The sequence below is a fragment of the Delphinapterus leucas genome, chromosome 1 (genome assembly GCF_059928025.1).
Source record: "Delphinapterus leucas isolate spDelLeu-1000000601 "Yukka" chromosome 1, BTC_Dleu_Yukka2, whole genome shotgun sequence".
Taxonomy (NCBI): Eukaryota; Metazoa; Chordata; class Mammalia; order Artiodactyla; family Monodontidae; genus Delphinapterus; species Delphinapterus leucas.
In genome coordinates, this window is record NC_143129.1 from 146,937,621 (window position 1) to 146,964,348 (window position 26,728).

At 39.5% G+C, this 26,728-nt stretch overlaps 1 protein-coding gene across 5 annotated transcripts in view; it reads right to left on the reverse strand.

Moving 5' to 3' along the window:
* The window catches only part of ZFYVE9 (zinc finger FYVE-type containing 9), a 184,930-nt gene that overhangs the window by 1,492 nt on the left and 156,710 nt on the right, over positions 1-26,728 (reverse strand). For 4 of the 5 annotated variants that reach the window (XM_022575681.3, XM_022575680.3, XM_089922661.1 and 1 more), the window contains 5 exons: positions 11,559-11,709; positions 9,393-9,473; positions 6,044-6,206; positions 2,458-2,563; positions 207-383 (listed from right to left, as the gene is read on the reverse strand). In XM_022575681.3, the coding sequence (XP_022431389.2) occupies positions 207-383; positions 2,458-2,563; positions 6,044-6,206; positions 9,393-9,473; positions 11,559-11,709 (678 nt within the window). The remainder of the gene's footprint in view (positions 1-206; positions 384-2,457; positions 2,564-6,043; positions 6,207-9,392; positions 9,474-11,558; positions 11,710-26,728) is intronic. The other variant, XM_030760019.2, reaches the window with a different exon arrangement.

Below are 26,728 nucleotides of genomic sequence, written 5' to 3' on the forward strand. Positions count from 1 at the left end.
GGGGAGGAAGCCAGAGAGTTCCAATGGTTCAGAGAGTCTGACCAAGCAGCACATCCAGCTGTATTACCAACAGAGGGAAGACTAAATACTATATCTGGTCAGGCCCAAGGTCCAGAGACTTATACTCTCTGGGTTGCAGCAGGAAAACTCACATGTCAGAAAACAGACACTGCCCAAGGCCCGCTCCAAAGGCTGAGACTCTTTACCTGATCTGAGTCAAGTGTCACACGTAGTCCCAGTTTAGTCATTCCATCTTCCTTCAGAAGCTTCAGGTGGGGACACAGAGCAAGACAAAAAGCCTTGGCAACATGCTCGGTCAGTCGGCTGTGATCTGCGGGATCACTCAGGCAACTGTGCTGGTCATCATTTTCTAGGAAGAACACCTGGTCCCCAAACAAAAGAGACTTTTAAACTTGTGCCTAGGAGATGTAGGAAGAAATGAGTACACCAACTCACGTGTATGAGCAACCTGATTCCCTAAGATGTGCAGGAAGACCTCGGACACCACCAGGTCCTTGGGCCAAGAAAAGTAGGGCACTGACATCTTACATCTAAGAGACAGCCTCTGCCTCCCACAGTCTCTGCATCCACAAAATGGTAGCTGCTATCTGCCTATCTACCTGAAAGCCATGGCCATGGTCATAATGGTATGTTCTACGCAGAACCGGGAATGGCTTACATTTTGCACTGTAAACTTGTAAAAGGAATCCCTAATATGTGGACAACTTTCTAAGAGAACGGACCTTATAGATCTTGTCACCCAACACCTTCATATTACTGATTACTCATAGAAGGGAGGTGACTTGCTCAGGGCCTAGACCAGAATCTGCCTCTTATCACAGACAGTTTTCCCCACCATATGGCTCTGCCACTGCTGAGGCCAGAGCTGTGTCAGTGTCCTTGAACTGAGCACTGCACTGGGCGCAAGCAGAAGCATAGCAGATTTGGAACTGAGACTTGAGTCCTAGTCACATAGAGGAGGGTCATGAGCAAGTCCTTTAGCTTCTTAATGCCCGGTTTGCCTCTGTAAAATGGGAAGCACCTATTCTCTCTGGTTATTATAAAAATTAAATGATATAAAAGCAAAACGTAAAAGATACAGATACGTAAATACACAATGCTTCTATATACCACGCCCTAGCTTACTGCTCAAGCAGTGGCTTATACTAAGAATACTGCAAAGGGGCCACTCTGAAGCCCTACGCCCGATGCACTAGTGAGAATGGCAGCATGAAATGATGGAAGGAGCTCTGGAGTGGGACTCAGGAGACTTCTGGCCCTGGCTCTGCCAGCAACCAGCATTAGGCAAGTCACAAGTCACCCGGCCTCTCTGAGACTGTTTACTCATTATGTAATTTCTCATTTCTCATCTCCCTACCTCAGTGGGTTACTAGGGAGCGAAAAGGAGGAAACACAGGTCAAACTACTTTGTAAGCAACAAAGACATTTACATGTTCCAGACCCTGCACTACTCAAAATATATCAAAGGGATGATCATTACAAAGCAAGCAGATAAAACCACTCAGCCACATATGAAAACACCAAGCATGGTATGAAAGATAAGTCACTTGGAACAACAGCTCAAGAACTGAAGAACCTCTAGTCTATGTGTTGTCAGGAACCAGCTAGTAAACTTGGGTAAGGCATTTAACCTCCCTTGGCCTCAGTTACCCTGTGTGTAAAATGGAAAAGGTAGAAGTCAAAGAACTTCTTAGATTTAAAAAAAAAAATAAGATTTTTAAAGCTGCCAGAAATCCTAGAGATCTTATAATCTAATACTTTATTTTATAGACAAATATAAATGAGGTTCAAGAGAAGTTGAGACATAGGACCTACCTGTTTACTCTCAGAAAATAAACTTTCTAATTTGTCTGATTTGTCTGACATGTACACATATACAGGGTTTCTGCCCTGTCCTCTCATTCCCAAGTTAGCCTCTAACACAGCTTTCACGTTAAGGAACAATACAGTGGAAAAGAGCTTAGGAGTTGGCCAGATCTGGGTTTGAATCAGGACTCAGCCATTACTTAGTCACCATGTAATCTTGGACAAGTTAGTTTCTGCGCTTTAGTTTTCTTATTGGTGAGATAAGTCTATTTTTTAAAGACTGTGTTATCCAAGACAGTTATAACTGCAGCATAACCAGCCCAGCTTTCTGAAGAATCCAGCAAAGATGGTGTGCACCCTTCAGAGATACACCCTTCTTGAGTTCCAATGTGAACAAATCTCTAAAAACTAGTTCATCGGGAGGAGATGTCTGACTGCTGCAGGCCGCACTTTGTGCATTTCTTCCTAGTGAGCTAAGACAGACCAGAGAGAATTGGAGTATAGAAGGTAAACAGAGAGATTTTATTTATTTATTTTTCTTATCCTCCAGAATCAGCCCAGAATGTGTCTCTGGGCTGAGCAAAAGTTGTCTTCAAAGGAGGTCAAGGATGCCAAGTTTCATTTCCTTACCTCTGTCCATCTGATGACTTTTCCATTTGCTTTATACTCTGATCCATGGAATATCTTCACACTTGTTATAGACTCCATGGACTTCCCATCTATGGGACTTATGACACTAAAACAGAGACAAAAGGAAAGAGATGGAAGCAGCTCAAAGTTAGAAGAACCACTTCTCTTGTCAAGTCTTTTTACTAATTACACTGGGTGCCTTGCTGAACACGTGTGTAAAACATCATAAAAGAAGAAGCCACTGCACAAAAATGTACATGAACAGAGCTCTCAGGGAAGGGCCTATGCACTGAAATAATTCAGGGAACACACATATGACAAAGGAGTCCTGATTCCAGGAGCTGGTTATTTAATGTAAAGAAACTGTTTACTCAAGCCTGCTCTCTTCCTCCAGTATTCCTCCCTTCAGTGACTGCACAGCCCCACCCGATGCTGCTCTCCCCTGGCTTTGCCACAGCACTCCGCTCCTGACTGTGACAACACTCATCACATCATACTCTCCAGATGTCTGCGTATTTGCCTCACAAATGAACTTCCGAAAGGGAGGGTATACGATATACTCACCTCTGTGTGCTACATTTCCAGGTCTGACACACTGCTTGGAATGTAGGCGGTTAATAAGTATTTATTGATTAAAGGAATTATTTGACCAAGTATGTTAATTATGACAGTGCTGGTGTGAACTGATGAACATGTATCTATATTATCTATCACAACAAACTCCCTTCAGTGCTACATTATCACTTCTAGATTCCTGAATAGAAAGGCCACATTTTATGGTCGTGCCCTCTCCAAAATATAGCAAGTATAAATATGTGGAGATACATACTCATTCCAATGAGGATTCCAAATAATTGTCGCAAAGATTCCAAACTTTTCCTAACAATTTTCAAACCTATTTATGTTTTTGAATCTCTATGTACAAAAGGTCAAATTTAACCTAAATTGGGATTCGCTTCATTTGACTGAATTAAAATTATTTAACCATTGTTAAGTTTAACTTCTAACTCATCAGAGAATGTCAAAAATAGAGCAGCCTCAGTTGATTAACACTCTTTTGAGAAAGGCTACCCTGACACAGTGGAACAAGCTAGAAAACATTCAGTCTACACACTACAAACTAAACTCCTGGGTTCAAGAGTCTTCCCTGACTAGTTCTTGTCCTTTTTTCTAAGATGCTGCCACTGGCACGTGTTGTAGGAAAGGGCAACCTACTTGTTGTTAGCTACCAATCCCTTAAGGCATCAGATTTTCAGTTTATCAACTTTTTTGTCCTAATAACCATGGAATTTGTTGTGACAGATAATATAGACACTTGTTCATCAGTTCACACCATCAACCTAATAACCAAATATAATAGAGAATTAAACACAAATTGATTTTGAAATTTTCCAGGAAGTATGGGAAGATAAAGGGTTATTTATAAAGTAGGCAAACACACTCATTGATTTAGAAATTGCTTCCTTTTGTTCAATAACAAAGGTTTTAAAAGCATTTTTTTAAAAATCTTGTTGTAAATGCCCTCTACCTGCCTTTGCTTCTGCTAGTCCCTCAGACTGGAATGCCCACTCTGCCACAGCTATGCAGCAAATGTCTACTCATCTTACCAGACTCAGCTCAAGCAGCAGCCATTCCTCTAGGAAGTCATTCCCGAATACTGCCCGACCACCTCTACCAAGTTCCTCATTTCTTTTTTATCTTCACTGTCTCCTATAGAGTTTTCTATGAGCGTCTTCCGAACTTTGGTGGACTTATTTATAACTATCTTCAAAACCAGAGTAAGTCACCTGTCAGCAAGGACCACGTGGACTTCATTTTTGTATTTTCAGAAGCCCACACATAGTTATTGTCTGAAGGATGAATGGGAGAAAGCTTAATACAATGAAGTATGGCATATTTATTCAATTAATCAGTTTTTTAAAGAACCTACTTGGGGGACTTCCCTGGTGACGCAGTGGTTGGGAATCCGCCTGCCAATACAGAGAACACGGGTTCGAGCCCTGGTCTGGGAAGATCCCACATGCCGCGGAGCTACTAAGCCTGCGCTCTAGAGCCTGCAAGCCACAACTGTTGAGCCCGAGTGCCACAACTACTGAAGCCTGCGCCTAGAGCCCATGCTCCGCAAGAAGAGAAGCCACTGCAATGAAAAGCCCGCACATGGCAGCGAAGAGCGGCCCCTGCTCTCCACAACTAAAGAAAGCCTGCACGCAGCAACGAAGACCCAAACGCAGCCAAAAATAAATAAATAATTTTTTTAAAAAAGAACTGCTTGGTGCTGGACAGTGTTTTAGGTGCTGGTGACACAGAAGTAAATAAACCAGCAAAAATTTCTGCCCTCATGGAGCTTACATCCCAGGTGCAATATAATAAAATAAATAAAAATATATGTTAGAGAGTTATAGGTGCTCTTAAATATAATTCAGGGGAGGGAAGAAATGTGTATGAGAGGCTTATAATGTAGTAGGCTGGCCAGGGAAGGCCTTATTGAGAAAGTGACATTTTAGAAAAAACTTGAAGCAGGGAGGGAGCAACTCGTGGCTATACAGGAACAGGGTATAAGTTGAGAAAACAGAAGGTACAAAGGTCTGAGGGCAGAAGCACAGCTGATGTATTTGAGCAAGAGGCTAGGTGTTGCTTCTGAGAAGTGGGCGGAGGGTGGCTATATAGGAACAGGGTATAAGTTGAGAAAACAGAAGGTACAAAGGTCTGAGGGCAGAAGCACAGCTGATGTATTCGTGCAAGAAGCCAGGTGTTGCTTCTGAGAAGTGGGCGGAGGGATTGTGTAAGGCCTTGTATGTCGTAAAAGACTTTGGCTTTTACCCTGAATGACACTGGAAGCCAGTGGTGGGTTTTGAGCAAATAAGTGACAATGCTCTGGCTGCTGTACTGGAAATTGATTAGGCTGGGGGGAAGGAGGAGGCCAAGACTAGAAACAATGAAACCAATTAGGAGGCGACTGCAATAATGCAGACCAAATGATGGCAGCAGGGGTAGTGAGAAGTAGTACGATTCTGGAAATATTTTAAAGTAAAGCTAACAGGATTTACTATTGGACTAGGTGGTAGGGTGTGAGACAAAAGCATCAAAGATGACTCCAAGGTTTGGGCTTAAACCATCAGAATAGAGTTGCCATGTACTAGAGAAGAGTATAGGATTTGAAGCCCAAGGAGGTGGTTTTCAGTCCTAGCCCTGCCACTTCCTAGCTTTATGGAGTCATTTATCCTTTTGGTGTTTATTTACTCACCTGTAATACAGAAATAACAATACTAGTTGTTAAATGAAACAAAATTAGCAAAAGTGTTTTGTAAACCAAAAAAGGCTTAAGTTTTACTATTATCTCAAAAACTTTAAAGGGATTGTTTTGTTTCATCAACTCCTTCCCTCCTCCTCCCTTCAAAAATATGCACAGAAACTCCTTCAGAAATTAAGCCAAGAAACCAGAAATTTAAAATTCCATGTTATGATACAAAGCAGTCCTTTCTTCTTAGGCAGGGCTTTCAGTAAAGTTATAAAACACCAGTATAGACCAAACCCAGAGCCTAGCCCATAACGAAATGCCACAAGGGGGGAAGGTCGACGCATTTACCCCTTGTTGACATTCTTGTCGTCATCCACCCACTGGATGTGGATGTGCTCCTGGGGATCCTCGGCATCTGCCTTGCCACAGGTGACGGTGAAGTCCTTCATCTCCCGCAGCGCCTGCCTCAGGGCATCCATGTTCTCTGCAGTGATCTGGACCATAACGCCATCTGAGAATCAGCACCAAGACAATACAGATGGAAACAATGCAAAGCCAGGTAGAAGGGCAGGTGAAACCCTGTACCTGGCATCTAGCAAATCCCTCTAGGATTAAATGTAAAACTCTGTTCTGTTTTCTGAAGCTGACAGATACAAAGAGGTTTTGTTCTTTGAGCTGAACCTCTTACTCATTGAAAGTGTTATGAGGAGCAAATGCCAAGATGGATGGATTCTGCTTCAAACACTTGCCTGTTGATTTCACTTCAGGCACAACAAAGTTTGTCCTGAGACTGCTCAAAGGGAAAACTTACACATGGTCACGTCCCTCTTTTGGACACACAGAGGATTTTGTTCGTATTTCCACTGATGCATCTATCATGCTCTGATCATATTTATTCGTTTGCATCTCTCGCCTTACTATGACTGCATACAGTGAAAGCCAGTAAGTGTTTGTTAAATAAATCACTGAATAAACAACAGCAGTGGGATGGGGAATAAATCCATTTATTGACTAGCAATAAGGCAAACCTACCACATGTGTTTTATATGGGCTACCATGTAGCCAACAGATGATAACTATTTTGGGGCTGCTACCTACCTGAGTCAAAGGCAAATACTGAAATTGAGGGAGAAAGTTGTCACATGCTGAGCAATTACCCTGCTTCGTTGACACAAAATTTTCTCAGCTAATTTCTAAAGAGCTTCAATAAAAATTTCATAAATAGGCAGCTAATTACTCTACTGACACACACACACACACACACACACACACACACACACAATGAAGTGTAAGGCCTAAGAAATTCCCAACCCAAAGACATAAATATAACTTTTAAATACATTGCTTTGCATTTGTAAGAATCTGTGTCAGTTCAATTTATCATTTTGACAACATTGAAGGGGTGCTTTTTAATCACCTTGTAAAGACACAATTTCAAAGGTAGTCAATATTTGATCACATAGGCATTAATTAGTCATTTAAGACCAAAGAACTGCTTAGCTCCTAGATTTCTTAATTTCTTAATAGAGTGTTTCTGCTATGTAGTATAATAGCATACTTTGCTCTTCACTTGCTGTTTTATTAAGTTTACCAATAGAGGAGATCAAAGTCAGTAAGATTATCTATGTATTTCAGTTAACACAATGGAATCTACCCTCAGGAAAAACTGCCCTTAGGGTGCTGGAGTGAGCTACTGTGGAAATGAAAACCTGTCATTGTGTGTGCAGACTATATTTTCCAAAGATGACCACTATATGTCCCGTCTCACATGCTTTTCTACAATGCTACCTTTCCATTTCCCCATCAAGAAATGGAGTCTAACTTCTCTCCCTTTGAGCAGGCTTATGACCACTTCCAACACTAGAGGATGGTGGAAATGACACTGTGTGACTTTCAAGGCTGGGTCATAAAAACCAGTGTGGCTGCTGCCTTGTGCTGGAGCACTTGTGCTTGGGTGTTCTGAGCCACCATGTAATAAGTCCAACTACCCCAAGGCTGCATGCTGAGGAGTCCGATGATAAGGACTCTGGTCATTACTCCTAGTCTTTAAATCATCCCAGCACAGGCCCCAGACTTGTGAGTCAAAAAACTTTCAGATAATTCTAGCTCCCGGCCATCAAGTAACCACCAACCTTCAAGCTATCCCAACTGAGGCCCCAGACATCACTGAGCAGGGTCAAGCCAACCCTGCATTGCCCTGTCAAGGGCAGACCCAGAGGAATCAGTGAGCATGATAAAATAGTTGTTTTGAGCCATTAAATTCTGGTTTAATTTGTTATACAACAAGAGTAAACTAGATCCAAAAAAAGTGAAGAATAGTTGACAAAGAAAATAAATATCCTGTGATAAACCATAATGGAAAAGAATATGAAAAAGAACGTGTGTGTGTGTGTGTGTGTGTGTGTGTGTGTGTGTGTATTATATCTGAATCACTTTGCTGTACAGCAGAAATTAATACATTATAAATCAACTAAACTTCAATAAAATAAATTACAAAAATCAATTAAAGAAAATAACCAATATGCTCATTAGCCTTTCATTAAATTTCACTTAATTAACTTTTCACGTCAATTATAGCAAACCAGCAGCAGATGAATCCCATTCTGTACACCAAATGGTGATTGCAGCATTCTTGTGGGTAATTGGGGCTGAACTTCATCTACATATTTACAGATTCACACCCAGTGATATATCTGAATTCAGACTATGACCCTTTGGGTACCTTATTCCAGAGCTCTGAAAAGCCATCTCTTAACTTTTATGTCGGTGCCCCATGATATCTCTACCACTTACTCCCTTCTTTGGAGAGCTAGGCAAACTTATGACCGTTTTAATTAGCTGTAGAGTGAGATGCTATTGAATAAATAATAGGAGTCAGAAGTCTATGGCAGGACTTCCCTGGTGGTGCAGTGGTTGGGAGTCTGCCTGCCAATGCAGGGGACATGGGTTCGAGCCCTGGTTCGGGAAGATACCACATGCCACGGAGCAACTAAGCCCTGTGCCACAACTACTGAGCCTGTGCTCTAGAGCCCACGAGCCACAACTACTTAGGCCATGTGCCACAACAACTGAAGCCCATGTGCCTAGAGCCTGTGCTCCGCAACAAGAGAAGCCACTGCAATGAGAAGCCCGCGCACCGCAAGGAAGAGTAGCCCCTGCTCGCCACAACTAGAGAAAGCCCACGTGCAGCAACGAAGACCCAATGCAATAAATAAATAAATAAATACACACATACATACATACATACATACATACATTTATTAAAAAAAAGAAAGTATTCAGATTAATTCATTTGTTTAGAACTGACAGGTAGCACAGATGAGACTAGCTGGAATTAGACGTCAATCCAAAAAAGAAAAAAAATGTCTACGGCAAAAGTGTCAAGGCTTCCTTTTTTTTGTTTTGTTTTGTTTTGTTTTTTGCGGTATGCAGGCCCCTCACCGCTGCGGCCCCTTCCGCTGCGGAGCACAGGCTCCAGACACGCAGGTCCAGAGGCCATGGCCCATGGGCCCAGCCGCTCCGTGGCATGTGGGATCCTCCCGGACTGGGGCACGAACCCACGTCCCCTGCATCAGCAGGCAGACTCCCAACCACTGCGCCACCAGGGAAGCCCAAGCCTTCCTTTAATGTCCCTTGTTTTTCAGTTGTACAGTTAGCACTGAACTAATGTACATGCAGTAAATAACTCATTCTTTACCTTCCACAATACTGGACTTGGCAAGATATCCTGAAGAGGATTTCAGAGCGCCACTGAACACAAAGAAACTGGCACCAGTCACTAAAATAGCAATAGAAATAGCTTAGTGAAGAAAGACTCTGAGTTGGAGGGGTTGAAAATAATAATGAAATATTTGGTAGTTGGGGACTCCAACCACCATCATACAGAAAACAAAAAACACCGACTCTATACACCACAATACACAAGTAACCAATAATTCAAATACTAATGATAGCTTAGAGAATGAGGTTTTAAGATATACTCTTCCATTCTGTTTTGTGCTTCCTTCAAGAAGCAAAGAAATCTTAGTGGTCATGACTAGGGCTTGGTCTGCAGCTTGTTTTTGTAAACAAAATTTTATTTGAACACAGTCATATCCATTCATTTACATATTGTCTATGGCTGTTTTTGAAGTATGATGCCAGAGTGTTGGCGACAAAGACCACAGGCCTGCAAAGCCTAACATATTTATCATATTCACAGGAAAAGTTTGCTGACCCCTGATCTAATTCATTGCTTTTTTTAGATCAAACATATTTTGAACATGGAGATATGGTTGCCAACTATTTTATTTACCAAGTGGAGCTATTAAAAAAACAAACACCTATTTAAAAGACAAACACCTCTTCATGAAAAAAAGGATATTTAATTACATTTAGCTTTATGAAAACTGCACTACACTTTTTATTTCTCCACATCTTAAACTGGACTGAGCTATTCCACCTTCCTACCCATTGGCCCTACAGTATCTCTAATGGGTAGGTGATCCAGCCTTTGTCAGAGACTCCTAGTGACAGGGAGCCCACAAAGCACAAGGCAACCATTTCTATTTCTGGATAGCTCTCAGTGTTACAGAGCGTGCTCTCAAATTGAGCCCAAATCTAGATCCTTGTAGCTTTCACCCACTGGTGCTGGTTTTGGTCTTTTGTAGCTATAGAGAGTAAGTTGAATATTGTTTCCACATAATAGAAAGCCTTAAAAATAGAGATAGCTATTTTTCACTCTCTTTCAATCTGTACTTTTCCAGGTTAAACATTTATACTTTATTCAAGAGGTCTTCCTTTGACCTAGTTTCTAAACATCTCACAGGCCTTGAATCATCCTCTAAAGACCTTCTAGTTTTATCACCAATTATGTTAATGATATCCAGAACTTATTCAAATATTATAGATATGATTTGACTAATAGGGAGCATAATGGATTTATCACCAACCTATTTTAGATAGTATATTTGAATATACATGTGCTCAGTACCTTTTACACCTTTACTAAACAACTGATTTAAAAAATAAACTGAAGACAATGACCTACAGTATGTCTACTAGAGAAGTATTTCATAAAGCATACTAAAGAAAGCTAGTTTTAGGAGATATTCTGAGGGAAAAAAAGATTCATGGTCAAATAAATTTGGGAAGGTCAAGGCACTATCCTGCTTTTGTAAAATCACAATACACATCAGTTTGTTAAAGGCTCTGAAAAGTCCTGCAGTAAAGAAATCTGCTTAAACTTGTTTAACATAGGATTTCTCAGTCTAATATAATAAGCTAAACTTTTATTTATTTATGTGAATATTTTAAAAAACCATAGAAGCTGATAAGACACTTTAGGAAATGGCACATTGAGCAATGCTTCTTAAATCCTCATGTGTATTTGAATAACACAGCAATTGTGTTAAAACACAAATTCTGACTTAGCAGAAATGGGGTATGGAGTCTTCATCTCTAACAATCTTCTAAGTGATGAGACCACATTCTGAGTACCACCGAATCTGGAAGGCTTCCTTCAGAATCCTGTCAACCTATTAATTTAATTAACATTTTTTGGGTATGGTCATTCAAAAAGCTCTAAATCCACCTAAGCATATTCTCACCATGGGGCCTAGTCTTCTACCTTCAAATATCAATGCTGGCTCTGTCAGTATCCTGAGGCAGTATTTTCAAGATGCTCCCCTCAATAACAGAGATCCCATTTGCAACTCTAAGTCTGGGTAGTCAACATACTCCTAAAGAATAAGCTTGGAAAGGTTAATTTAATCAAACTGTGGTCACCTATTCTGACAGTGAGTGTTATGGGGCTGACATATCCAACTGTCCAGTTCCAGTACACTCTTCCATTCTTATAACCTCAATCAGCTCAAACACTCACCCTTTCTGGGTTGATTGTGAATACTGATAGCCTGGGTCTGATAGTTGCCATCATCATTCTGGACACACACGAGATGAGAGTCTGCCTTCTCATTGAAGCAGGCACCTCCTGCCAGGACATGCTCATTGGACTTGTTCATGGCTTTCATCATCTACAATCAAAGAAAGGCTAACTTTCTTATTCTGCCAAGAACGGGCATTTTTTGGTGTGTCTGACATAGCACCACTCCACAACTTCTCAAAGACAAAAGAGAATATTATTTAATTAAAGTGACAAAGGAGCTACCAAATAATGAAAACAAAGTGAAAAATCAGTCACTATTAATAAAAATTCACATACTTGTTGAATTCTCTCTATAGTTTATAGGTGATTTATATTACAACCCAAACACATGACATTTTGCATTCATCTTCTGTCTTTTTATTGCTGCACTAAACGCAAGTAACTAAAATTAGTTTAGCTAATTACAATAGTTTCTCCTATCCACTGGATTCTCTGAGAATATATATACACTGAAATTCTAAGTCAAAAGAATGTCCCATATTTAAGTCTATCTTGCCTTCTTTTTCTACATCCATACAAAGGAGTGCTTTCCTCTACAAATATATGAACTCCATTATTTCTTAGTTTTCTTAACTTATGTTTGATATCTTCAATGAAATCACTTACTAATATTTTGCTTTGTTCTTATAAAGAGAGTTAAGGTGATAATTCTGAACCTAACCTGGAAAAACTCATCGGCCACCACTTTGTATCTAGTAAATAAATCTGAGCTTATACCATCTTGATGCTAAAATCTGGCTTCTCGTTGAAACAGGCTAATGATAATTTATTCGTTTGTTTTTATTCCCATTTTTTCCTTCATGTCATCATTTGTTCAACTTTCTAATTCAATCTTTTAAAATGGCTTTGATCTTTTGAAAGCTCTAGTTTAAAACTTTTATTTTCTTTTACTCCCCTCTTCTTACATTATAAACTGCAGTGTGAAAAACAGCAGATGACTGCTCTGATACCTTTTATATTCTTGTATCACTATACTCAAAAAAATATATTAAAATTCACGACATAAAATTAACCATTTTAAAGTGAACAACTCAGTGGCATTTAGTACATTCACAACGTTCTTCAACCACCACTCTTATCTAGTTCCAAAACACTTCCATCATTCATTCCAAAGTAAAATCCCTCACTCATTAACCAGTTTCTTCCCATTCCCCCCTCCAACCACCAATCTGCATTCTGTCTGTATTCTGGATATTTCATATAAATGGAACCACATAATACGTGACTACTGTGTCTGGCTTATTTCACTTAGCATAATGTTTTGGGAGCTCATCCATGGTATAGCATATATCAATACTTCATTCCCTTTTATGGCTAAATAATATTTCATTGTGCATATACACCACACTTTGTTTAACCATCCATCCATGAATGTTTGGGCTATGTCGGCCTTTTGGCTATTGTGAATAGTGCTACTATGAAAATGTGTGTACATGTACTTGTTATGAGGACTTGTTTTCAATACTTCGGAATATATACTAGGGGTAGAATTACAGGGTCATATGGTAATTCTATGTTTAACTTTTTGAGGAGCTGCCAAAATGTTTTTCACAGTGGATGAACCATTTAAAATTTCCACCAACAGTGTACTAGGTTTCTAATTTCTCTGCAGCCTTGTCAACACTTGTTATTTTCCACTGTTGTTGTTGTTTTTTATAGCCATCCTAGTAGGTATGAAGGAGTACCTCATTGTGGTTTTGATTTGCCTTTCCCTAGTGACTGATGACATTAAGCATCTTTCAAGTGCTTGTTGGCCATTTGTATATCTTCTTTGGAGAAATGTCTCTTCAAGTCCTTTGCTCGCTTTTAAATTGGATTGTTTGTCTTTTGTGTTGAGTTATAAGAGTTCTTTACATATTCTAGATCTAGAGACCAGATCCTTATCAGATATATAGATTGCAAATATTTTCTCCCACTGTATTGGTTGTCTTTTCACTTTCTTGTTAATGTCCTTGGATGCACAAAAGGTTTTAATTTTTATTAAGTCCAATTTATGTATTTTTTTCTTTTTTTGCTTGTGCTTTTGGTGTCATATCTAAAAATCCACTGCCAAATCAAAGGTCATGAAAACTTACCCTCATGTTTTTTTCTAAGAGCTTTATGGATTTAGCTCTTATATTTAGGTCATTGATCCATTTTGAGTTAAACTTCGTTCATGGTTTGAAGTAAGGGTACAACTTAATTCTTTTTATATGTGGATATTCAGTTGTCCTAGTACCATTTGTTGAAGACTATTCTTTCACCATTAAATAGTCTTGGCATGCTTGTCAAAATCAACTGGACATAAATGTGTGAATTTATTTCTGGGACCTTAATTCTACTCCATGCCAATACCACACTATTTTGATTACTGTAGCCTTGCAATAAGTTTTGAAATTGGGAAGTGTGTAGGTTCCAATTTTGTTCTTTCACAAGATTATTTTGGCTTCAGAGTCCCTTGCAATTCCAAATGAATTTGAATATTGGCTTTCCATTTCTACAAAAAAAAAAGGCCACTGGAATTCTGATAGGGCTTGCACTGGATCTGTAGATCACTTTGGTAGTATTGACATATTAACAACATTAAGTCTTCCAATACATGAACATGAGATGTCTTCCCATTTATTTAGGTCTTCTTCAAGTTCTTTCAACAAGTTTTATAGTTTTCAGGTTTCAAGTCTTTTACCTCCTTGGTAAATTTATTTCTCGGTACTGTATCGATACAATTCTGAGATATCATCATCTCCTGGTTTGACTTTGTTATGTTTATAACTCTTACAAAGTTAATATTTTGATATATAGCTGTATCGTCAGAGGCATCCAAACAATAATTAAATATTCCTCTCACACTAACTTTTATCAACCCACTAAAACAAACCAGTTCTATCAGGGTTTTCCAAAGATTACTTTTAAATAAGTTTTTGCAAATAAGATAAGTCGGCTAGAAGATTCCTACTTAGGGAAGTCAATAGATAGACTAATTTAGGTTCTCATTTGCAATTTACACTTGTATCACATGAGGGAAACGGCTACAATCATATACAGCAATTCTAAAAAAATATATCCATCATTTCTTCCAAATCATTAGGCTAAAGTGGTTTCTAATTTTGTCTACATTGAACAGATTAAAAATATTTTCAGGAATTCCCTGGCAGTCCAGTGGTTAGGACTCAGCGCTCTCACTTGCAAGCCTTGGGTTCAATCCCTGGTCGGGGAACTAAGATCCCGCAAGCTGCACGGCATGGCCAAAAAAATTTTTTTAATAAATAAATATTTTTGATTCAGACATTCTGAATAAATTAGCTAGCCTCTAAGAAAATCATTTCCCTGGATGTCAATTTCAAGCCCAATGAGATTTTAAAAACTTCGTATTTTTTTAGAAATGAATGAACAGATTTTTTTCTCTTAAAACTATGTTCATTTATACCAAAAGGAGAATTTCCCAGATATTCAAAGGATCTTACTGAACATAAAATAAACTTACACTTGTTATATGATGATATAAATACTGGATTTTCCATTTTATTTGTGCCATTTCTCTGCTCTGTCAATTCAAATTCTGTAATATCTCTTGACCTATCACTATTGTCACTGCAGTTCAAGACCAATTACCTCTTTTCTGGATATAATAACAACTTTATAACTGTTTTATCTATAGTCAGTCTCTAGCAGCACTGACTCATTCCACATGTGAAATAAAATTCATAGTTTATGGCAACACAAGAAAAATTTAAACATAAAAAATTCTCTCTGCCTTTTGGCTTCCTCTCTCCCTTCTACTACTGTGCACTGTGAATCGGCATTATGCATCCACCAAACCTCCCCACTGGCAGAAATACCTGCTTAACCATGAATGCAACATTCTCCTAGCTCCAACAAGACCACTTAAAAGATAACATTGCTTCTGGATCTTGTAAGGGGGCCATTTATTGCAGATCTGGATTGTGTAAACTGTCAGTAATATGTCATTTAGTGTACAGCACTCTGTCTCAAAAAACTTATAATTGTGCTTTGAATTCTAATGGGCATATCATTTCTCAGAGCTTTCTGAGATGCTGTTCTGGGTTATAATCCTCAATTTGGCTCAAATAAAATTTTTCTTTTCTTTCTTAGACTGACTAATTTTTAGTCCACACAGAATGTTCCCACATTTACAAAGCACAGCTCTGATCCTATCACATCTTCCCCACCTTGTCCTCCATTCAAATCACAAGCATCCTATGCTCTAACCCCAAACCAACTTTCTTGTCTTATCTCTCTTCCTACTGTATCCTTACAAGCAGGATTACTTCCATTTTCCATCTCTGAGCTTTAGCATATGCTATTTTTTAGTCTCCCTTTTCTTCTCCCATATCCAAGCACTTGAAAAAGCTGACCCCAAATCAAGGCTTAGGAAAAACACCAACTCCTGCATATAGCCTTCTTTAATTCCCTATCAGATACTAATGTGACCACTCCCTTCTTTGAACTGCCATAGCACATTCTTTGCATTTCTTATGTGGCATCATCCACATTCAGTCCTGGATCTGATTAATAGCAAGGATTCAAGCCAGACTGCCTATATTTCAACCCCGGCTTTGCTACTAACTAGCTGTATGTCACTGGGCAAGTTACTCGATTTCTCTGCGTCCCAATTTCTTCCTCTGTAAAATGGGATAATAAAAGTAACTATTTCATGGGAATTCCCTGGTAGTGCAGTGGTTAAGAATCTGCCTGGGGGCTTCCCTGGTGGCACAGTGATTAAGAATCTGCCTGCCAATGCAAGGGACACGGGTTCGAGCCCTGGTCCGGGAAGATCCCACATGCCACGGAGCAACTAAGCCCGTGCACCACAACTACTGAGCCTGCGCTCTAGAGCCTGCGAGCCACAACCACTGAGCCCACATGCCACAACTACTGAAGCCCGTGAACCTAGAGCCCGTGCTCCGCAACAAGAGAAGCCACTGCAATGAGAAGCCTGCACACCACAATGAAGAGTAGCCCCCACTCGCTGCAACCAGAGAAAGCCCACATGCAGCAACAAAGACCCAAAGCAGCCAAAAATAAATAAATAAATAAAAAATAAAAAAAAAAAGAATCTGCCTGCCAATACAGGGGACATGGCTTCGAGCCCTGGTCTGGGAAGATCCCACATGCCACGAAGCAACTAAGCCTGTGCACCACAACTACTGAGCCTGTGTTCTAGAACCTGTGAGCCACAACTACTGAGCCTGAGCGCCTAGAGCCCATGCTCTGCAACGCGAGAAACCACCACAATGAGAAGCTCATGCACTGCAACGAAGAGTAGCCCCTGCCTGCCACAACTAGAAAAAGCCTGCACGCAGCCACGAAGACCCAAATGCAGCCAAAAATAAATACATAAAAATAAATTTTAAAAAGTAACTATTTCATGTGATGAGGACTAAACAAATTAATATTAATAAAGTGCTTAGAACAGCACCAAGAGCATAATAAGCTCGAGTGTTTGTTAAATAAAATTTGTATGCTCATCTCCTCCACACTGCTTATAAAATTGTAAAGCAACCTTCAAGTCAGCAGCAAATAATTCAATTGAGTACATCTTATGAGATAATGGGATTCAGACCTTCCTAAGAGCTCACAAATTAGTGACAATGACATACTGATAAAAGGCAGGAAGCAACTTCTGTAACCACAGTATGTGCAAAATCGATAACATCTATGAAGTGCCAACCATGAGCCAGGCACTGACCTAAATTCTATTTTGGTCTTATATCAAAAGGACCATTTTAACATACCAAGTGAAGCAGTACATAAGCTTTATTTTCCTGTGTTTCCCACCCCCAGAGTCTAACCATTCACACAACCACAGAAACCAATTAAAAAAATATAGTTCTAGGGGAATTCCCTGGTGGTTTACTGGTTAGGACTTGACGCTTTCACTGCCGGGGCCCAGGTTCGATCCCTGGTCGGAGAACTAAGATCCTGCAAGCCTCATGGTGGAAAAAAAAAAAAAAAGAAAGAAACTTTAAAAAAGATGTACAAATATTAATATATTATACAAACTTAGAGGAAACAGAAATCATTACAGCTTAGAATAATCTGAAAAGGTGGGCCCCCCCCCAAAAAAAGATGGGAACAGAGGAAAGAAGGAGTGATACTGTCTGGAAAATGGAGAATTCTAGGAAGGTTTCCTAAAAGCTTTAACATTTGAATTGGTTTTGAAATCAGGTACAGAGGAAGAACACTTTGGATAAAGAGAAAAGCATGAGTAAAGGAAGAGAAACAGAACTGAGAAAGGAACACCGAAATGAATAACAATGGGACAGATGGAGGAATATCCTTCCCTGGAGATATTTAGGGAAGATATAAATATTTGTCCTTCCAGTTAGCTGGGGTTCACTTGTGTCTAGAACCTGGCATCTACCTTCCAGGTCTATGGGTCTACATATCATGAACCATGAACCTTCACTCATTCATGTACCAAATACTCAATGAGCATCTAATGGGTACCAGGCACTGTGTTAGTACTTGGGTTTATTCAGTGTGAACAAACAAATCTTCCCTCATAGAACTTAGATTCTTGTGTGTAGAGGGGGAGGAAAAAAATTAAATAAATAAGTAAAATACTTTATATGTTAGACATTGATAAGTGCTATACAGAAAAATAAAGCATGAAGGAGGACTAGGAGTACTGGCTAGTGCGATTTAATATTGGATACTTAGGAGAGGTCTTACTGAAAAGTGAGGGAAAAGCCATGGGAATATGTAAGGAAGAGCCTTACAGGCATTTAGAATAGCTGGTGCAATGGCTGTGTGGTTGTAGCATGTTAGCAAGCCAGGCAGTTTCAAGGAACATTAATTAAGGACAGTGTGACTGAAAAAGGAGAGGTATAAGAAGTTAGGTTAGACAGGTAATGGTTTAAGAAGTACAAATGCTATAGAAGACTTCAGTGATAGTTCTGACTGGTATGAAAGATCTTCGAAGAATTTTGAGCAGAGGAGTGACATGATTTGACTTAGTTTTAACAGGATCACTTGGGCTGCTGTGTTGAAAATAAACTGATGGGGGAAAGGCTACCAATAAGAAGACCAGTTAGACATGAAAGGATGTTCAACATCACTAATCATTAAAGAAAAACAAAACTACAATGAGGTATCACCTCACACCAGTCAGAATGGCCATCATCAAAAAATCTACAAACAATAAATGCTGGAGAGGGTGTGGAGTAAAGGGAACCCTCTTGCACTGTTGGTGGGAATGTAAATTGATATAGCCACTATGTGGAACAGTATGGAGGTTCCTTAAAAAACTAAAAATAGAACTACCATATGACCCAGCAGTCCCCCTACTGGGCATATACCCTGAGAAAACCATAATTCAAAAAGAGTCATGTACCACAATGTTCACTGCAGCACTATTTGCAATAGCCAGGACACGGAAGCAACCTAAGTGTCCATCGACAGATGAATGGATAAAGAAGATGTGCCACATATATACAATGGAAAAAGAAACAAAATTGAATTATTTATAGTGAGGTAGATGGACCTAGAGACTGTCATACAGAGTGAAGTAAGTCAGAAAGAGAAAAACAACTACTGTAGGCTAACACATATATATGGAATCTAAAACAAAAAAAAGAAAATGGTTCTGAAGAACCTAGGGGCAGGACAGGAATAAAGACACAGACATAGAGAATGTACTTGAGGACATGGGGAGGGGGAAGGGCAAGCTGGGACAAAGTGAGAGAGTGACATATATACCCTACCAAATGTAAAACAGATAGCTAGTGGGAACCAGCCACATAGCACAGGGAGATCAGCTTGGTGCTTTGTGACCACCTAGAGGGGTGGGATAAGGAGGGTGGGAGGGAGACTCCAAGAGGGAGGAGATATGGGGATATATGTATATGTATAGCTGATTCACTTTGTTATAAAGCAGAAACTAACATGCCATTGTAAATCAATTATACTCTAATAAAGATGTTTAAAAAAATGAAAAAAAAAAGACCAGTTAGGAGACCACTACACAAATCCAAGATTAACTTAGACCAAGACTGGCCCAAGGATTGAGGGGTGGTTGGGTTCCAGATATATTTGGAAGGTAGAGCCAGAAGAATTTCCAAACAGACTGGACACAGAATACGAAAGAAGCCTTAAAGATGACTCCGAAGTTTTGAGTCTGGTAACTGGAAGGATGGCACTGCCATTAACTTAGGGAAGACTACAAGAAGAGGTTTTGAGGGAAGATCAGGAGGTCAGAATTGGACTGCTAAGCTTGAGATGCCTATGTAAGTAGAGATGTCAAGTGGGCAAGAAGACACTCAAGTCGAGGAGTTCCCTGGTAGCCTAGTGGTTAGGATTCCAGGCTTCCACTGCCGTGGCTGGGGTTTAATCCCTGGTCAGGGAACTAAGATCCTGCAAGCCACGTGGCACAGCCGACAAAGTTAATTAATTAATTAATTTTTAAAAAAGACCCTCAAGTCTAACAAAACAGGGAAGACAGTCAGGCTGAAGGAAGATATTTGGAAGACATCAGTATAGAGACAGTATTTAAGGCCAGGAGACTGGATAGCTCACCAAGGAAATGGATAGAGACAAATACAACTTACAGGGACTGAGCCCTTGAGTTTCTCAAAATGAGTGAAATATGGGGTCAGAAAGAGGGATGTACAGAGATAGAAATTAAATTGTGGGAGATGAGGGATGCCGAAGGAGTCCAGGGTTTCTTGTGGTGCTTGAACACAATGAGATTAGAGCTGGTAGTCTCAAAGCCAAAAGTGGCAGCAAGCTTGTAAGTGCTGGGAGATAGGGAAGGCCAGGGGTTTGGCTAGAAACAGCATTCTGAAGCCACTGTTCACCCCTATCAATGGGCATGCAGTGACACTGGAGGGAGGGGAAGACAATCTTACTCTGAACATGCAGTGTTCAGCAGTGACCTCCTGGTGCAGTCACTGGAGGGAGAGCAGCCAGGGCTCCTTCTTGGGGATCCTTATATTTTCATTTAACCTGTGGTTAAATACTGTCTTCCATGTATAACACTGGAAACAGCTATGCTAATAATCAATGGAACAGCACCTCCTTCCTCTGCACTATTTTCCAGCAGTTTTCACCAACTCCTTTCATTCTTTTGAAAAGAAGACTATCAGTTCCTCCATCCCAAGAGAAAAGAAATGTATTCCTTGAGGGCCAGAAAATAAAACATTCCTTAAGCAGATTTTAGGGCCATCTGTTTTTATTTGTGCTACAATGAACCTTTAAAATTATGCTTTTGTAACTTCACATTTCTCTGAAGAATATGTGTAGCTTTGAACTAAAATAAACCAAAACTCTGATTTTAGAATTACACAGGGAAAAGAATCTCAAGAGGCCATTCAGCCTAAATTATACAAGACGGGGATTACAAAGATATACAACTTCACAGATTCTTGCATTATATCACAACCAATATAAATTTCTCTATTTCTCTCTGGTTTTGAGTAAAGAATTAATACAATTTTGTTCCTTTTTGCTTGAAACTTTGACATGAGGTTAACTCTTTGGCTCTATTCCCCCTGTGACATGATGAAAGTTTGAATGTCCACTACATTTTTTGAAAATTTTTGTTATTTTTTAGTTATATTTAAAATAATTGGCAAAATGTACATATTTAAAGTGTACAATCTGATGAATTTTGGTATGTGTATATACCCATATAAACAGCACTTGAAATCACTCTACTCTGTTCCACCAATCTAGAAATACATATTATACCAAAACCATACTGTCTTGATTAACCTACCTTTAAAATAAGCCTTAACATCAGGTAGTGTAAGTCTTTGAATTATGTTCTTTTTCAAAGTTGTCTCAGCTATTCTAGATTTTTTGCATCTCCATATATATTTTAGAATCAGTGTCTCAGTTTCTATTTTGAAACAGCCTGCTGGTATTTTGATTGGGTCTGTATTGAAGCTATGAATCAATTCCGGGAGAAACGACATCTTAACAATATTGAGTCTTCTGATTCATAAATATAGTATATCTCTTCACTTATTTGGGTCTTCAATTTCTCTTAGCAATATTCTGTAGTTTTCAGTGTATGAAAATAGTATTGTTTTTTAAAACAATTTATTTATTTATTTTTGGCTGCGTTGGGTCTTGCGCATGGGCTTTCTCTAGTTGCGGCAAGCGGGGGCTACTCTTTGTTGCAGTGTGTGGGCTTCTCACTGCGGTGTCTTCTCTTGTTGCGGAGCACGGGATCTAGGCCTGCGGGGTTCAGTAGTTGTGGCTTGCAGGCTCTAGAGCACAGGCTCAGTAGTTGTGGTGCACGGGCTTAGCTGCTCCACGGCATGTGGGATCTTCCCGGACCAGGGCTCGAACCCATGTCCCCTGCATTAGCAGGCATATTCTTAACCACTGTGCCACCAGGGAAGCCCTACTGTATTGTTTTTAAATTCCAATTTCTGATTGTTAGTATACAGAAATACAGTTGACTTTTACACAATGATTTTGCAACTCTGATAAATTCATTGGACCACATCTAGTACTATTCTGTAAATTCTTTAGAATTTCCTACATAGACAATCATGTTATCTGTGAATAAAGACAATCTTACTTCTTTTTTTATCTGTATTCCTCTAATTTTGTTTTATTGCCTTATTACATTGGCTAGAAGATCCACTGAAATGCTAAATAGAAATAAGAGTAGACATCATCTCCTTGTTCCCAATCTTAAAGAAGAACCAGTCAATCAAGTCACTGTTAGATATATTAATTTTAAGTTTTTCATAAATTCTCTTTATTAGATTGTAAAAGTTCTCTTCTATTTTTAAACTGCTGATCCATATATATATATGTATATATATACATATACATAGATAGATAGGTATCTCTCTCTCTATATATATAGAGAGAGAGAGAGGGTGTGGGGGAGAGAGAGAGAGATTGAATGGAAGTATGAGTTCATCAAATGCTTTTTCTGCAGCAGCTTTTTCTTTTAACGTGTTTTTCCTTTCTATCCTGTTAATATGCTGAGTTACAGATTGATTTTTGAATGTTAAAGCAATTTAGCATATTTGGAATAAGCCCCATTTAGTCATGAAGTACCTTATTATTTTGTGTATTACTGAATTGGATATACTAAAAACTTGTTATGTATTTATGCAACCACCTATGAGGGATATAGGTCTGCAGTTTTCATTTCTTCCAATTTTTTTTCTAGTTTTGATACTAGTGTAATGAAGGCCCCATCGAAAGAGATTCCCTCCTCATCTATTTTCTAAGAGTGTATAGAACTGGTGTTATTTCTTCCTTCATTTTGTAAAAGTCACCAGTGAACATATCTAGACCTGGGCTTTTCTTTGTGAAAAGGTTTATAATAATAAATTCAACTCTTTCAATGGATGCAGGGCTATTCCAGCTACCTATTTTTTCTTGACAGAGGTATGAAAGTTGATGTTCAAAGAATTTGTCCATTTTGTCCAAGTTGGACATGTATTAGCATAAATGTGTTCATAATATGCCCTATTGTCTTCTTACTATTTACAGGACTTGTAATGATATCCCTCTCACATCTCATAATGTTAAGTTGTGTTTTTACTATTTTTTAATTGAAGTATAGGTGATTTACAATATTAGTTTCAGGTGTGCAACAGTGATTCAATATTTTTATAGATTATACTGCATTTAAAGTTTATAAAATAGTGACTATATTTCCCTGTGCTGTACAATATATCCTTCTAGTCTTATTTATTTTATAGACAGTAGTTTGTACCTCTTTACTCCCCTACCCATATCTTGCCACTCCCCACTCCCCTCTTCCTAGTTTATTCTCTATATCTGTGAGTCTGTTTCTGTTTGGTTATATTCATTAGTTTGTTTTATTTTTTAGATTCCACATACAAGTGATAGCATTACAGTATTTGTCTTTCTCTGTCTGACGTATTTCACTAAGCATAATACCCTCTCGGTCCGTCCATGTTGTTGTAAATGGCAGAATTTCATTCTTTCTCATGGCCGAGTAATACTCCATTACATAGATAGACAGATAGATAGATAGATAAAGAGATATATCTATGTATCACATCTTCTTTATCCATCCATCTGTTCATGGACACTTAGGTTGCTTCTATATCTTGGCTACTGTAAATTATGCTGCTATGAACATTGGGGTACATGTATATTTTCAAATTACTGTTTCTGTTTTCTTCGAATATACATCCAGGAGTGGAATTGCTGAATCATATGGCAGTTCTATCTTTACTTTTTTGAGGAATCTCCATAATATTCTCCATAGTAGCTGTACCAATTTACATTCCCACTAACAGTGTACTAGGATCCCCCTTTCTCCACAGCTTTGCCAACGTTTGTTATTTATAGGCTTTTTTAAAAATTAATTTTTATTGGAGTATAGCTGCTTACAGACATTTTGAAGATAGCCATTCTGACAAGTGTGAGGTGCTATCTCACTGGGGTTTTGATTTGCATTTCTCTGATGATTAGAAATGTTGAGAAACTTTTTTTTCATGTGCCTTTGGCCATCTGTATATTTTCTTTGACACAATGTCTATTCATGTCTTCTTACCTTTTTTTTGGCCATGCCATGCAGCTTGCAGAATCTTAGTTCCCCGGTCAAGGATCAAACCTGGGCCCCGGCAGTGAGAGCACTGACTCCTAACCACTGGACTGCCAGGGAATTCCCTTCTGACCATTTTTAAATCAGGTTGGTTGTTTTTTTGATATTGAGTTGTGTGAACCATGTATATAGTTTGGACATTAACCCCTTATCGGTCATATCATTTGCAAATATTTTCTCCTATTCAAGAGGTTGTGTTTTCATTTTGTTGATGGTTTCCTTTGGTGTAAAAAAAAATTTTACATTTAATTAGGTCCCACTTATTTACTTTTGCTTTTATTTCTTTTGCCTTAGGAGACAGATCTAAGAAAATCTTCCTACACTTTATGTCAACAATTTTCATTTCAGTTATAGTATTCTTCAGTTCTGACTGGTTCTTTTAAATATTTTCTAGTTCCTTGTTAAAATTCTTACTGTGTTCATCTATTATTTTCCCTAATTCAGTTATGCTTTGAACTCTTGATCTGGTAAATTATTTATTTGTTTCATTAGTTGTTTTTTCAGGAGTTTTCTCTCGTTCTTTCAAATGAAACAAATTCCTCTGTCTTCTCATTTTGCTTAACTTTCTCTGTGTCTATGAAATTAGGTGGCACAGTTATCTATTCTGGTCTTGAAGGGCTGTCCTTGTATGAGTGTCCTTATACAGTGCACGTGCCGACTGGCTTTGGTGGGAGTGCTGCATCTGACACAAGCACAAACCGTCTCTTCCCCCAGGCTGTGCTGGCAGCTATCACCCTGGTACAAAGTGGGGTTGGAGGTGGAGTGGCTAGGAAGAGAGCCAGGTGTGGGCTGGGGCTTCTCCTCTGCTCGGTGGCCATCAACACCGTATTTGGGGTGCAGTGAGGCCCCAGGTTGCTGGAGCAGAATCCCTGAGGGTCAGGTCCAAGCTGTCTCAGTTCCCTCTAAGTGTGTGATCTCCCACTCCCAGCACCAGTTCCCTTGATCCGGAGGGGAGCAGTACTAGAGCAAGAAGGGCTGAAGTGGGTGCTCAGCATGGGTTGCAATGCGTGCTATGGTAGTCCTGGTCCATCAGAGTCCTAGAGTGCTTCAGATGCACTGCCTCCATAAACACCAGCAATGGCTGCCCCTACCCCATTCAGATGCCTTTCTGGGTCCACGTTGGCTCTGTCCTTCACAACCACGCACTCCCCTTGGCTGCAGCAGCCCTTGCCCTAGTGTGGAACTGTGTCATGGAGCAACTGGGGATGGAAAGGGCACTCAGCTCAGGCTGGGGTGCATGCTGCAGTGGTTATGGGAAACCAGCCAGAGTTCTATGCAGCTTTAATCTCCTTCCTCCACCCTTTTTCAGGAGTAGCAAGTGTTTGCATGCACTTCATAATCAGAGTCTTACAGCCCTCCTGTTAGTCCCACTGGTTTTCAAACCAGCTAAGGTGCTCATCTTCTCAGTGTCAGACCTCAAGGCTAGGGTGCCCAATATGTGGCTTGAACAGCTCTCTCCCCAGGGAGGATCTCTGAGCCTATGTAATCCCCCTCCTTTTCTGTGTCTCCTTCTAGGGACACAGGTTGACCTGATCACTTCTCTTCCCTTCCTACCCGATTTTGTGCATCTGTCTTAGAGCCTTGGTTGTACAAGAATCTTTAGGCCAGTTTCCAGTTAGTTTTCAGTGAGAATTGCTCCACATGTTGATGCATTGGTGATGTGTTTGTTGGGGGGGGATGGGCAGTGAGCTCCATGTCCTCCTACTCTACCACCTTTCTTGTACCCTGTGTGTTTTCACTATTTATCTAATCAATCTGATTAGAAATTTGATTTTATTGATCTCAAGAACTTTTAGTTTCATTTTTTAAATTGTTTCTCTGCCTTCTTTTTTTTTTTGCGGTACGCGGGCCTCTCACTGTTGTGGCCTCTCCTGTTGCGGAGCACAGGCTCCGGACGTGCAAGCTCAGCGGCCATGGCCCACGGGCCCAGCCACTCCGCGGCATGTGGGATCCTCCCAGACCAGGGCACGAACCTGCGTCCCCTGCATCGGCAGGCGGACCCTCAACCACTGCGCCACCAGGGAAGCCCTCTGCCTTCTATTTTGTGAATTGCTGGTCTTTGTTATTTCCTTTCTTCTGTTTGCTTTGTGTTTCATTTGCTCTTCTTTTTCTAATTTCCTAAGGTAGAAGAGTAGGTCAATGATTTGAGATGTCTTTTTTCTCTAATATAGAAGTTTAATGCTATCAATTTCTTTCTAATCACTGCTTTAGCTGCATCCCACAAATTCTGATATGCCACGTTTTCATTTTCAGTCAGCTCAAAATATTTTCTAATTTTTCTTTAGGTTTCTTCTTTGACCCATTGGTTATTGAGAAGTGTGTATTTTATTCAAGTTTTCTATATCCTTGATGATTTTCTGTCTACTTCTTCTATCAATTATTGATACAGGGGGTTACTGAAATCTCGTAATATACTTGTGACTTCATCCTTGTAGTTCTTTATCTATATTTGTCCTTATAGTTCTAACAGTTCTTGCTTCATGCATTTTGAAGCACTGTTATTAGATGCACAAATGTTTAGGATTGTTGTACCCTTTTGATGAATTGATCCCTTTAT